This window comes from Poromitra crassiceps (assembly GCF_964638095.1).
Source record: "Poromitra crassiceps genome assembly, chromosome: 16".
Taxonomy (NCBI): domain Eukaryota; kingdom Metazoa; phylum Chordata; class Actinopteri; order Beryciformes; family Melamphaidae; genus Poromitra; species Poromitra crassiceps.
The window spans coordinates 37,151,102-37,166,036 of record NC_139645.1 but is presented as its reverse complement, the minus strand read 5'-3'; the positions used below and the strand labels follow the sequence as shown (position 1 = coordinate 37,166,036).

At 44.8% G+C, this 14,935-nt stretch overlaps 1 protein-coding gene across 1 annotated transcript in view; it reads left to right on the top strand.

The window, feature by feature from the left end:
* myo5aa (myosin VAa) overlaps positions 1-14,099 on the top strand; it is a gene marked incomplete at its 3' end in the record, with an annotated part of 144,366 nt that extends 130,267 nt beyond the window's left edge. Inside the window, exons 35-41 of the mRNA XM_083653084.1 lie at positions 3,895-4,049; positions 4,835-4,924; positions 10,941-11,091; positions 11,338-11,620; positions 12,047-12,221; positions 12,981-13,061; positions 13,947-14,099. Coding sequence (XP_083509210.1) covers positions 3,895-4,049; positions 4,835-4,924; positions 10,941-11,091; positions 11,338-11,620; positions 12,047-12,221; positions 12,981-13,061; positions 13,947-14,099 — 1,088 coding nt within the window. The remainder of the gene's footprint in view (positions 1-3,894; positions 4,050-4,834; positions 4,925-10,940; positions 11,092-11,337; positions 11,621-12,046; positions 12,222-12,980; positions 13,062-13,946) is intronic.
* Between the last annotated feature and the right edge of the window lie 836 nt (positions 14,100-14,935).

The window sequence follows — 14,935 nt, the reverse complement described above, 5'->3', positions numbered from 1 at the left end:
TGCTATAGGTAGCCACAACCAGCTAGCTAACGTTAGCCCCCATCACAACAGCTAACGTTAACGCCAAACAAATCCGCTGCCTCCTCCCCACGTTGGTTTAGCGTAACGCCAGCTCAGACTTTCCCCTAATCTCAGAAACCTTGCGGGACATGTATTGCAAATCGCAATAGTGGTTGTTTTATTATAATTTGAAACTGTCAACAGCCACAGTGGAGGCGGCCATGTTTCGCTAGCTGCGCCTCCTTGGGTTGGTGCGGACCATAGGTGCGGACGCGTGATTTCGAATCGCACATAGGTTAAGGACGGGTGTGTCTGACGTTTTGGCCCTGGCCATCCTAGGCTCAACGCGGCCTCTGTGTGCTGCTGCTGCTGCTGCTGCATGCTGGATAGAAATCCTGGAGCGGAGTCATGGAATGGAGTGCTTATATCGGAGCCTTGGATCGGTCATTTTCGCTGGAATCCGATCCGATCCGATCCATGTTTTTTGGCTGATATCGCGCCGATATCCGATCACATGATCGGATCGCAGCATCTCTAATGATAAACACTGTATGGAGAATAGTTTACTATATGATAAACACTGTATGGAGAATAGTTTACTATATGATAAACACTGTATGGAGAATAGTTTACTATATGATAAACACTGTATGGGGAATAGTTTACTATATGATAAACACTGTATGGAGAATAGTTTACTATATGATAAACACTGTATGGAGAATAGTTTACTATATGATAAACACTGTATGGAGAATAGTTTACTATATGATAAACACTGTATGGAGAATAGTTTACTATATGATAAACACTGTATGGAGAATAGTTTACTATATGATAAACACTGTATGGAGAATAGTTTACTATATGATAAACACTGTATGGGGAATAGTTTACTATATGATAAACACTGTATGGAGAATAGTTTACTATATGATAAACACTGTATGGAGAATAGTTTACTATATGATAAACACTGTATGGAGAATAGTTTACTATATGATAAACACTGTATGGGGAATAGTTTACTATATGATAAACACTGTATGGAGAATAGTTTACTATATGATAAACACTGTATGGAGAATAGTTTACTATATGATAAACACTGTATGGAGAATAGTTTACTATATGATAAACATTGTATGGAGAATAGTTTACTATATGATAAACACTGTATGGGGAATAGTTTACTATATGATAAACACTGTATGGAGAATAGTTTACTATATGATAAACACTGTATGGAGAATAGTTTACTATATGATAAACACTGTATGGAGAATAGTTTACTATATGATAAACACTGTATGGAGAATAGTTTACTATATGATAAACACTGTATGGGGAATAGTTTACTATATGATAAACACTGTATGGAGAATAGTTTACTATATGATAAACACTGTATGGAGAATAGTTTACTATATGATAAACACTGTATGGAGAATAGTTTACTATATGATAAACACTGTATGGGGAATAGTTTACTATATGATAAACACTGTATGGAGAATAGTTTACTATATGATAAACACTGTATGGAGAATAGTTTACTATATGATAAACACTGTATGGAGAATAGTTTACTATATGATAAACATTGTATGGAGAATAGTTTACTATATGATAAACACTGTATGGGGAATAGTTTACTATATGATAAACACTGTATGGAGAATAGTTTACTATATGATAAACACTGTATGGAGAATAGTTTACTATATGATAAACATTGTATGGAGAATAGTTTACTATATGATAAACACTGTATGGAGAATAGTTTACTATATGATAAACATTGTATGGAGAATAGTTTACTATATGATAAACACTGTATGGAGAATAGTTTACTATATGATAAACATTGTATGGAGAATAGTTTACTATATGATAAACACTGTATGGAGAATAGTTTACTATATGATAAACACTGTATGGAGAATAGTTTACTATATGATAAACACTGTATGGGGAATAGTTTACTATATGATAAACACTGTATGGAGAATAGTTTACTATATGATAAACACTGTATGGAGAATAGTTTACTATACGATAAACACTGTATGGAGAATAGTTTACTATATGATAAACACTGTATGGAGAATAGTTTACTATATGATAAACACTGTATGGAGAATAGTTTACTATATGATAAACATTGTATGGAGAATAGTTTACTATATGATAAACATTGTATGGAGAATAGTTTACTATATGATAAACATTGTATGGAGAATAGTTTACTATATGATAAACACTGTATGGAGAATAGTTTACTATATGATAAACACTGTATGGAGAATAGTTTACTATATGATAAACACTGTATGGAGAATAGTTTACTATATGATAAACACTGTATGGAGAATAGTTTACTATATGATAAACACTGTATGGAGAATAGTTTACTATATGATAAACACTGTATGGAGAATAGTTTACTATGATAAACACTGTATGGGGAATAGTTTACTATATGATAAACACTGTATGGAGAATAGTTTACTATATGATAAACATTGTATGGAGAATAGTTTACTATGATAAACATTGTATGGAGAATAGTTTACTATATGATAAACATTGTATGGAGAATAGTTTACTATATGATAAACATTGTATGGAGAATAGTTTACTATGATAAACATTGTATGGAGAATAGTTTACTATATGATAAACACTGTATGGAGAATAGTTTACTATATGATAAACACTGTATGGAGAATAGTTTACTATATGATAAACACTGTATGGAGAATAGTTTACTATATGATAAACACTGTATGGAGAATAGTTTACTATATGATAAACACTGTATGGAGAATAGTTTACTATATGATAAACACTGTATGGAGAATAGTTTACTATATGATAAACACTGTATGGAGAATAGTTTACTATATGATAAACACTGTATGGAGAATAGTTTACTATATGATAAACATTGTATGGAGAATAGTTTACTATATGATAAACACTGTATGGAGAATAGTTTACTATATGATAAACACTGTATGGAGAATAGTTTACTATATGATAAACACTGTATGGAGAATAGTTTACTATATGATAAACACTGTATGGAGAATAGTTTACTATATGATAAACACTGTATGGAGAATAGTTTACTATATGATAAACACTGTATGGAGAATAGTTTACTATATGATAAACATTGTATGGAGAATAGTTTACTATATGATAAACATTGTATGGAGAATAGTTTACTATGATAAACATTGTATGGAGAATAGTTTACTATATGATAAACATTGTATGGAGAATAGTTTACTATATGATAAACACTGTATGGAGAATAGTTTACTATGATAAACATTGTATGGAGAATAGTTTACTATATGATAAACACTGTATGGAGAATAGTTTACTATATGATAAACATTGTATGGAGAATAGTTTACTATGATAAACACTGTATGGAGAATAGTTTACTATATGATAAACACTGTATGGAGAATAGTTTACTATATGATAAACATTGTATGGAGAATAGTTTACTATATGATAAACATTGTATGGAGAATAGTTTACTATGATAAACACTGTATGGAGAATAGTTTACTATATGATAAACATTGTATGGAGAATAGTGAGGGAGTGAATGAGTGAACCATTGTGAACACGGTTATTGTTTTTGTTTTTTTACTAAGATCCAAGGTGCATGGGGGCAGAGTAAAGATGGAGAACAAAATCCAGAAGTCTCAGTAATTCTTCAAGGCAATGTTCAAAACTAGGGGTTGATGGGTAATTCCAGAAATTAAATTAGAAATGGTCTTTACAAAGTGGGACTTGGTATGATAGCAACAACTGCTTGTTTGATGCTAGCCTTGATCCAGGTGTAAACTGGTGTCTCCTCTCTCTCTGAAGAGCTGAAGCCTCGCGGCGTAGCAGTGAATCTGATCCCAGGTCTGCCAGCCTACATCCTGTTCATGTGTCTGAGACATGCCGACTATCTCAATGATGACCAGAAGGTCCGCACTCTGCTCACCTCCACCATCAACAGCATCAAGAAGATCCTAAAGGTAAAGGGTTTGGGCATGTGTGTTTTGTGTGAACCAGTAGGAAGTACAAGATAAGACGATATTTTCTTGGTCCTTGGTTTTCTGGAAGGATGCTAATGCCAACTATTGAGTGATGTTTTCAGTAATACCCTTTTACATCAAAAGTCCCACGAATACACATTTTTTGTTACCCAGGAAAGCAGCAGGGGGTAGCAGCAGCAGCAGCATCGCTTTTTAAACTTTTATATCGCACTCGCAACCCCGTAAGTTTCAGCATGTCTGCGGGCTCTCTGTTAACGTTACAACGAGGGTTTTATTTTGAAAGAGCTAAAGCGGACGACCTACCGTACTTACATTCTGTCTGACTTGACGCAGTCTATGCGCCTGGGCTGTGGGCTGCACTTGTGCATGAGAGACGCTTTTTTCTCTCGGCATATTCCGTCAATGTAAAGTAATTAACTGTTAAGAAAGTCGAATTTCAGCCTGTGGGAATCACTGAATCACTGACTCGGTGTGGAAAAGAGGAGGAGAAGCAAGGTCAGTAAATAACGTGTTGGACCACCGCCAAGATTTATATCGCCATGGTGTGCAGAGCTGCCGCGTAAAAAACCACCTCACTTGCAGGGTCGCTCTATCAACTAAACGGCCCGGCTTTTAGACTGAAGAAAATGCCACTAGTTTGTGGATATTAGTGGGATTGTTGGCCAGTTTAAAAGGGGCTTTAGTGGCAGACTATTGGATTGCAGAATGTCCAATGAGTTGATAAATGTTTACTAACTATAGTTTATTTCTCCTCTCCCTGTCAGAAACGAGGAGATGATTTTGAAACAGTCTCCTTCTGGCTTTCCAACACCTGCCGCTTCTTGCACTGTCTCAAACAATACAGTGGAGATGAGGTGAGACGAACACACACATAGACACACACATAAACACAAACACGTTCACACACACACACACACAGACACACACACAAACTCAAATATGTACCGCCAGGGGTGAAAGTGGTTTGAATTTCTTACAGGAACTATAGGCCTACTACCCCAACCTTCATCGTTTCATATTGTTCTCCTCCCGCCCCCAGCTTCATGCATCCCTGAACACATATCCATTTTTTTAATGCCTGTATGGTGTAGAAATTAGAAACACTTGACAATATGTATAGTGAATTATTTATTTAAACATTACAACAACAGACTCTCCTATGTGGACTATCATGTGTGATTTCAACTCTCCTTTTTGACCAAAACATTTACCACACACTGAACAATTCAATTGTTTCTCTCCTGTGTGAACTATCATGTGTCTCTTCAAGTCTCCTTTATGGCAAAACATTTACCACTCACTCACTGAACAATTAAATTGTTTCTCTCCTGTGTGAACTATTGTGTCTCTTCAAGTCTCCTTTGCCAACCGCCATTAAACAACAGGGGCCAGTTGCACCAACTGGTCTTACACTGGTCTTAAGCTAAGTTGGTCGTAACTTTACGACCTAACAACTACGCTGGTTGCACCAAGACGGCTTAAGCCTTCTTTTCACTACGACCAGGCGTAACTCTTACGCCTGGTCAGGAGGAGGCGTAGAGCCTGCCTGTAACAGAGATCTCCGTGTCTTATCAGCGGAGACCTTTTTGAGTCCTTACCGTCATCGTCACCGTCATGGTCGTAACACAGCCATCGAAGCATGATGTTAGATTATAACTAGTTGTGTGACTTAGCCTTCCCAAATGTTGCCGTTCATTTTTTAGAATTTAATACATAGAATTCGGAACGTTACATTCAATTTCATTCAGACTGTCTGTCTGGCTCAATCACTGCCATTTTCCCCCCGGCGACATAACGACATAACGTTATCTACATAACGACATAACGTCAGCACAGATGTGTTTCCTGTTAGATGATGTCATCATTCCTACTGTGATGTCATCATTCCTACTGTGATGTCATAGTTCACTCACTGATGATGTCATGATTCATAAGTGTCTCAATCATGCCTTTCGGATGGTCTCGCTGGTGATGTCATAACACAAGGTGATGTCATATTCGGGATCTATAAAGGTTCGGTTCTGCAGGTCCTCTGCAGTTGTTCATAGACAAACAAATCTCGCGACAACACTCTGCAACCGTTCCCAACTTCGAACCTTGCAGACCCAGCTGTCAAGTTCCACAGCGCTCCTACTCATCGAGACTTCAGTTTACCAAGTGTGTCTTGGCCATCAACTATCCGCACTAGATCCACCATGCCTCGCACCAAGCCTGACAGTATGAACAACTCAGGAATGGATTTAGTGGGTACATTTCCGCCAATCAAGGAGGAAGCTCCCGAGATGCCAGCTTTCCCGCCGGCCGCTTCAGCTGACCCACCAGGCGGTCAGCTGTATGTCCCTACTCATACGGTCACGTTCGGAGCCTTGGACACAATCATGCAGAGACTTTCAACAACACTTCAGCGCCAGATGAGTGCCCAGCAGAAAGAAGCAATCCAGGCCCTGGCCTCCGAAACCGCTGATCGGCACGCCCTCTTGATGAGCCGGCTAGATCATCTCGGCGGGCTAAACCCCCAGGGTGTCACCCCGCAGCCTTCTGCCCCCCCCCTGCCCCAGCTTCTGAGCGATCAGTCGCCCCAACCCAAACACTGGAGGTTTCCAGTGCAGCCATACCTCTTGCTCCCACTATGCCTGCTTCGCAGCAGCTGGTTGAGCCACAGCACGTACCCCTGCTAGGTGCTGCTGAGTGTGGAGACCATTTCAAGGAGAGGCTCATAGGTTTCCTGCGGGCCGAAGGCATGACGGTGGATGACCTCCGAAGGTCATTCCCTACTGCCCCTGTACCTCCTATTCCTTCTGCCACGGCATCTGTTGTCCCGGGAGTTTCCAGGGTGGCCATGCTCCCTGCTGCCCTCATGCCTGAACCCCACATTCCCTCACCCACTAAGTATTCTGGGGACCCCAATTCTTGCCGTCAGTTCCTAACCCAGTGCCAGTTGGCGTTTAGCGCTCAACCTATACGATATGCCACTGAAGGGGCGAAGATAGCGTTCCTGGCCAACCTGTTGGAGGGCCCTCCGCTCAGGTTGTTTAATGCTCTCTTCGAGCAAGGCTCCCCGCTTGCCTTGTCTTTTGCTGCTTGCTCTGGCGAACTCCGGAGAGTTTACGATCTCCCGATGCAAGGCCAGCAGGCTGGTCAGCGCCTTATGAGGCTCCGTCAGGGAGGACTTTCAGTCCGTCAGCCAGTTTCGTAGCTTGGCAGTAGAGTCAGGTTGGAATGATAGCGCCCTGGCCACGGCTTTTCAAAATGGGTTGAACAGTGAGGTTGGGAGGGAGATGGCTCTCCGGGGTGGGCCACTTCCCTTGGACGGGGCGATAGATTTGGCCATCGGAATTGCGGACCAAATCTCCCTGTGGCGAGCCAGCGCTCCACCTCAGTTTCCAGGTCCAGAGACTCCCGGGTTGCTGGGAGCTGTGGAGGGGCTGTTTAGGGCACTACAGGTTCAGCCTCGGCCGGACCAAGCGATGCAATGGTGTCTCGCGAGGACGCCCACCCACACCGCAGATATCGTACCTAGTCCTGCCCCCTCCGCTACCGCGGCCTTTGCTGCTGCCCCTCCCTCTCGGCTGGGCAGGGACCACGTCACCCCTGAGGAGAGACAGCGCCGTATCCGCGACGACCTCTGCCGTTATTGTGCCTCGCCGGACCATAAGATCGACGACTGCCCCAGCTGCCCGAGGGGACGCCAAGCACCAAAAGATTAGGCTCAGTAGCCGTTGGGCAGATGCTACTGAGCCAGACCGACCGCGCCTCTCTGCCCGTATCGTCGTTTGATTGCACCCTCTTGTGGCGGGGTCAGCCCCTTGCCCTCCCGGCCTTCGTCGACTCGGGGGCGGAGGGGTGCTTCTTGGACCGCGGTGTTGTTGCTCGACTAGACGTGGGAACCGTTCCCAACTTCGAACCTTGCAGACCCAGCTATCAAGTTCCACAGCGTTCCTACTCATCGAGACTTCAGTTTACCAAGTGTGTCTTGGCCATCAACTATCCGCGCATAAATCCACCATGCCTCGCACCAAGCCTGACAGTATGAACAACTGCCTTTTTCTCGTGTAAGCTTTCACCTGCAGAAGCCAATTATAATGTCGGCGACCGTGAGCTGCTTGCTGGCAGTTAAGTCGGCTCTTGAGGAGTGGCGTCATTGGCTGGAGGGGTCCAAGCTCCCGTTCGTCGTGTGGACAGACCACAAGAACCTGGCCTACATCCAAGCTGCTAAAAGATTGAATTCTCGACAAGCCAGGTGGACCTTGTTTTTCGGGAGGTTCAACTTCACCTTAACTTACCGACCTGGCTCTAAGAACATCAAGCCAGACGCCCTGTCCCGCCAGTTCTCTGCTGACATACGGACTGAGCCCGAACCGGTTTTGCCTGCGGCCTGTTTTGTGGCCACGGTAACGTGGGAGATTGAATCGCGTGTCCGCCTAGCCCAACAGGGCCAGCCTGACCCAGAGGGCGTTCCGCCGGGGCGTCTATTCGTTCCTGACTCCGTCCGTTCTGAGGTTCTTCTGTGGGGCCACTCGACGCGGCTTACTTGTCACCCTGGAGTTAGACGAACCCTTGCCTTCATCCGCAGGCGCTTCTGGTGGCCCGCCATGGAGGGGGATACTAGGGAGTTTGTCGCCGCTTGCCCGGTCTGTGCCCAGAACAAGACTTCGACCAGGCCTTCGTCAGGCCTCCTTCGCCCCCTTCCTATACCTCGTCGCCCTTGGTCTCATATGGCCATGGACTTTATAACCGGACTCCCTCCATCCGACGGGAACACAGTCATCTTGACCGTCATTGACCAATTCTCTAAGTGGGCTCATTTTATCCCACTCCCTAAGCTCCCGTCCTCCAAGGAAACAGCGGACCTTTTAGTTTTACACGTGTACAGAGCACATGGCATTCCGTCTGACATTGTGTCCGATCGAGGACCCCAGTTCATTTCTCAGGTTTGGAAGGCCTTCTGTTTGGCTCTTGGCACGACTGTCAGCCTCTCGTCGGGTTATCACCCGCAGACTAATGGCCAAGCCGAGAGGGTCAACCAGGAGTTGGAGACCATGCTGCGTTGCACCACAGCTGCTGACCCCTCCCACTGGAGTTCCCAGTTGCCGTGGGTTGAGTACGCCCACAACACGCACCCCAACGCCTCCTCCGGCATGTCTCCCTTTGAGTGTTGCTTCGGTTTTCAGCCCCCCTTGTTTCCCTCCCAGGGGGAGGAGGTTGCGGTGCCTTCCATGCAGGCACATTTGCGCCGCTGTCGTCGCACGTGGAAGAGGGCTCGCGCAGCGCTTTTACGTTCCTCTGCGGTTTGCAAGTCCAGGCAAACCGCCGCCGCACACCAGCCCCAGCCCATGCGCTGGGTCAGAGGGTGTGGCTCTCGTCTCGGAACGTTCCCTTGAGGGTCGAGTCCAGGAAGCTTGCACTCCGTTTTATCGGACCGTTTGCTATTGAGCGGGTGGTGAACCCTGCGGCTGTCCGCTTGGTTCTGCCTGCTTCTCTCCGTCGCATCAACCATACCTTCCACGTATCCCAGGTCAAGCCGGTACACTCTAGTCCCTCGTGCCCTCCTGCGGCGGCTCCCCCGCCGCCTCGGTTGATCGACGACCACCCTGCCTTCACGGTCCGGCAGCTGTTGGACAGGCGACGCAGGGGTCGTGGGTTTCAATATCTGGTGGATTGGGAGGGATACGGCCCCGAGGAGCGCAGTTGGGTTCCCCGCCGGTTCATCCTTGACGCTGCGCTCATTCGGGATTTCCTTGCGTCTGATCGGGCGCCGTAGAGGGGGGGGTACTGTTAGATGATGTCATCATTCCTACTGTGATGTCATCATTCCTACTGTGATGTCATAGTTCACTCACTGATGATGTCATGATTCATAAGTGTCTCAATCATGCCTTTCGGATGGTCTCGCTGGTGATGTCATAACACAAGGTGATGTCATATTCGGGATCTATAAAGGTTCGGTTCTGCAGGTCCTCTGCAGTTGTTCATAGACAAACAAATCTCGCGACAACACTCTGCAACTCTGTCAAGTTCCACAGCGTTCCTACTCATCGAGACTTCAGTTTACCAAGTGTGTCTTGGCCATCAACTATCCGCGACTAGATCCACCATGCCTCGCACCTAGCCTGACATTTCCTTGTTGGAAATTATGCAATCGTGATTGCTTCTGCACTCTGCAGCAATCGGATTTTGATTGACAGGCAGCTGCATGTCTATCCCCAACGGCGTTCAGGCACGGAAAGTCTGAAAGGAACTGCGCACCGGACGGTTCCAGCCCACTTTCACCAGTGTGTACCGCCTCATGAATAGGGTTGGAAAGGGAACCAAGACTTAGTTCCACTGAGGAACTATTTCAAGTGTTTCCATAACCAACCAGATTGAAACATGTTTGTCTGTTCAGTTCAGTTCAGTTTCCTTAGTGCTGAAGCACATTGAGAAGAGCCAGTACGGCAGATGTTAATAAGCACAAACTCGCAATAGCTGCGACCACATTATGGGAATTTGCCCCCCACTGCTCCTTTTAGCCAATTAGCATAAACACAAACACGTTTTGTTCACTCACACACACACACATACACACACACACACACAACTTGGCCTCCATGTGAAATTTCAGCCCTCTGTCCCTAGCCTGGCATGAACACAAACACAGCACACCTTCACACAGACACCAGGCCAAATTACAGCCTCCTAGGGTGAAAACTGTGCCCACTAGAGGGCAGTGAACTTTTTGTCAACCGACCGAACAACAGAGTGACTTATAGAGCTGCTAAAAACATCAGGCAAAATCTTAACAATTAGCCTTGCACAAAAAGACACACCCGTTTTTCCACTTTTGTAATTTGTTAATCCGCGCGCATGTGTGTGTGTGTGTGTGTCTCTTAGGCCTTCACGAAGCACAATACATCAAGACAGAACGATCATTGTCTGTCCAACTTTGACCTGGCAGAGTACAGACAGGTGATCAGCGACCTGGCTATCCAGATCTACCAACAGCTCATCAAATGCATGGAGAACATCCTCCAGCCCATGATAGGTAGGGTGGGTGGGTGGGTGTGTGTGTGTGTGTGTGTGTGTGTGTCTGTCTGTCTGTCTGTCTGTCTGTCTGTCTGTCTGTCTGTCTGTCTTGCTAGTTTATGTGTGCATAGAATAAGTTCGGCATAATATTTTCACAGTACTCTTGTTTGCTTGCAGAGCCTTTTGTCAGCATGCATGCATACATTAATGTATTCTACTTTGATGCACAATAACCTACGATTGCGTGTGTGTGTGTGCCCTGCAGTCTCAGGCATGCTGGAGCACGAGACCATCCAGGGAGTGTCGGGGGTAAAGCCCACCGGCCTCCGTAAGCGGACGTCGAGCATCGCCGACGATGGCTGCGACACCCTGGACTCCATCCTGCGGCAGCTCAGCTCCTTCCACTCCACCATGTGCCAGCACGGCACCGACCCCGAGCTCATCAAGCAGGTGGTCAAGCAGCAGTTCTACATCATCGGAGCCGTCACACTCAACAACCTGCTACTACGCAAGGACATGTGCTCCTGGAGCAAGGGCATGCAGATCAGGTATGGCATGCAAGTCAGGTAGGGGCAGTGCCAGGGTACGGAGGACATACAGGTCAGGTAGGGGCAGTGCCAGGGTACGGAGGGGGCTCCAGAGTCCGCCCGAGCAACAAGCTATAAGAAGAGGTCAGGATTTAGTACATCAAGGGCATGAGATGATATTGCACGTAATATGAGGTAGATATTGTGCCCTCCGTTTGGTTAGTTGGTACCCTCGTTTTCATTATTTTTGCCCACAAAATTTCATAATTCGTACAAAAAACATTATTTAATACATGTCCACAAATTGTGAAAAGGTAAAAAAGTGTGTGCTTGATTTAGCTTATTCAGAATGTTTCAAACTCATTTAGCCTACTTTCTGTAATTAGTTGATTGCATTGCATTGATTTATTTCATGTAATTAGCTGAATCAGACGTGTGCATGCGCAGGTACAATGTGAGCCAGCTGGAGGAGTGGTTGAGAGACAAGAATCTGATGGCGTGTGCAGCCAAGGAGACTCTGGAGCCTCTGATCCAGGCTGCTCAACTGCTGCAGGTGAAGAAGAAAACTGATGAGGACGCAGAGGCCATCTGCTCCATGTGCCACGCCCTCACCACCTCTCAGGTAAACCATCTTCTCCATGTGCCACGCCCTCACCACCTCTCAGGTAAACCAGTAGCCTGATGTCTTGTTACACTCATTTCCACCTTCTAGTTTGAGATGTTCCTCTGTTTAACCTATTTCTATGAGGAGAATCCCCCAGGGGAATTCCATTTTCCCTAACCAATCAGTAGAGACCAACGTATTGGCCTGAATCTCACGTTAGTGACTCCAGTCGGGAGAACGTAAAAAAAACATCTCCCCTTTGAATAAATGCCTTCCAAGCAGAGGGTTAGGTTTAGGGCTAACCCCCTCCATTTGCATTTCAAAGTCATTGATACTCCTCGACACACTTGACAACTGCTTGACAACAGATTAGTCCTGCCCATTTGGCTGTTTAGTGACGCTGATTGACTAATTGTTAGTCCCCCTCAGTGCTGATTGGTGAATCGCTGGTAAAAATTTGCATATGACAATGCCAGACTAGAAGCAGCCAAAACTCAACTCCGGAGTGGGCGCATTCGAAGGTCTGTACCCGGGCAAGTAAACCAGCCAATCACAGCCTTCAATCAGCAGGGTACTCCATGCCCGGTAAACCTCCAGTATCCCTATTTTTGTGTAAATCTTCAATACTCCATCCCCTCCTGCCTAACTCTTGATATGTAAAAAATCATTTTTGAATATGCTTAATTTGTTTGTCTGTTTGATCCATATTCAGGACCAGCACGACACTTGTCAACTGGTTCTTTTATTAATTGACTTCCTGTGCCATTTTTGTTCCAGATTGTGAAAGTCCTGAATCTCTACACTCCCGTCAACGAGTTTGAGGAGCGAGTGTCTGTTTCATTCATACGAACCATACAGGTACTTTACTCCAGCAGTTCTCTATAGAACCATACAGGTACTTTACTCCAGCAGTTCTCTATAGAACCATACAGGTACTTTACTCCAGCAGTTATCTATAGAACCATACAGGTACTTTACTCCAGCACTTATCTATAGAACCATACAGGTACTTTACTCCAGCACTTATCTATAGAACCATACAGGTACTTTACTCCAGCACTTATCTATAGAACCATACAGGTACTTTACTCCAGCACTTATCTATAGAACACAGGTCATTCATATGAACCATACAGGTACTTTACTCCAGCAGTACAACACAGGTTTTTGTGCATATTATGTTGAAACATAAACTTTACAACTTAAACATTGAAACTTTAATATTTAATTTAGAGGGCACACAAAAGCCCCTACTGACACAAATTTGATAAATGTGTTGACTTTATAGTAAAAATGTAATTTCAGGGGGAATGTGAGGGGAAACAAAATACTTGTCTCCCTGTTAAATTTGAACAAATTACTCAGTGAATCCTGATGTAAAACTGATTATGTCTAACTTTATTGCCTTATCAACACAAAGGTTACAAGGAATGTTTCTTTGTGCTGCTGCCAGTACATTGAGTAGTACATACAAACACCATCACACACAATCCAACAAGGTTACATTGTTGGATGGTGCATACAAGTGCATCAGAATTTATAAGTAATATCAAGGTATCTAAAAGTACATCACAATATTAAATGTACAGGGGAAAAAACATCAAGATTTAAGAGTTCAAATCACCAACTGCCATAGCGAAAGTGCTGTTCCCAGATATTCACTGTCTTCCTCTCTTCAATGTTTTTTTTTTTTTAATTGGAGCTTCCATCTTTTCTTCTCTTGTCTCTTCTCTTTGCCATCAGACCCGTTTGCGGGACCGTTGTGTGAGTCCCCAGCTGCTGATGGACACGAAGATGATCTATCCAGTCACCTTCCCATTCAACCCATCCACGCTGGCCCTGGAGACCATCCAGATCCCCAGCTCCCTCAACCTGCTGTTCCTCACCCGTGTCTAAACCCCAACGCACGCACGCATGTGCGCGCGCACACACATACACATACACACACACACACACACACACACACACACACACACACACACACACACACACACACAGTGTTAGACGCACAAACACTACCCCATGCTGAACTCAACATGCATCTGTACAAAGGTGTGCAAGCCTCCTCTGAACTTAAACACGCCTACACTCTGCACTTCCTCTCAACAAAAACACACATCGACACACGCCACCGCGGGTTTAGTTTAGATGGGGCCATCCAGCGCTTGTATAAATGCCAGCCTCTTAGAGAAGCCACAGGACAAGATCAACGCCTCCAGTACTCGCTCTCTGATAGGGCTTTCACACCGGCAGGGCTCCGTGCCGGTTCCGGTTCCAGAACCCTAATCTGAACTGGCCGGCGCGTTTAGACCGAAAAAATAATTGGTTCGGAACCTGAAAAGTTGGTTCTCAGCGGAACCAAAAAATAGTTGGTTTTCCTTGGGAACCGTGACATCATCAGTGGGCGTGTCTCATTCTAGGCTGTGAAAACGAGCAGGAAGGAGAAGAAGGCAGTGACAACATGGAGAAAAATAATTTGCAGTGGTCTCCTGAGGAAACCAAATGTTTAGTGGCGATTTGAGCATCCACCGAATCTCAAGAAAAGCTAGAAAGCAGTACAAGAAAGAGCAAGTCGTATGCCGAACTTGCAGAAGAGAGGGCCAAGGCTGGGTTCACTCGAACGCCAGACCAAATAATTAATAAACTTAAAAAAATAAAAAATAAACTGAAGAAGGACTACCGAATAATGTCCTCCCACTTTGGTTCCGCTTAAACTGGTGTGAACACGGGCT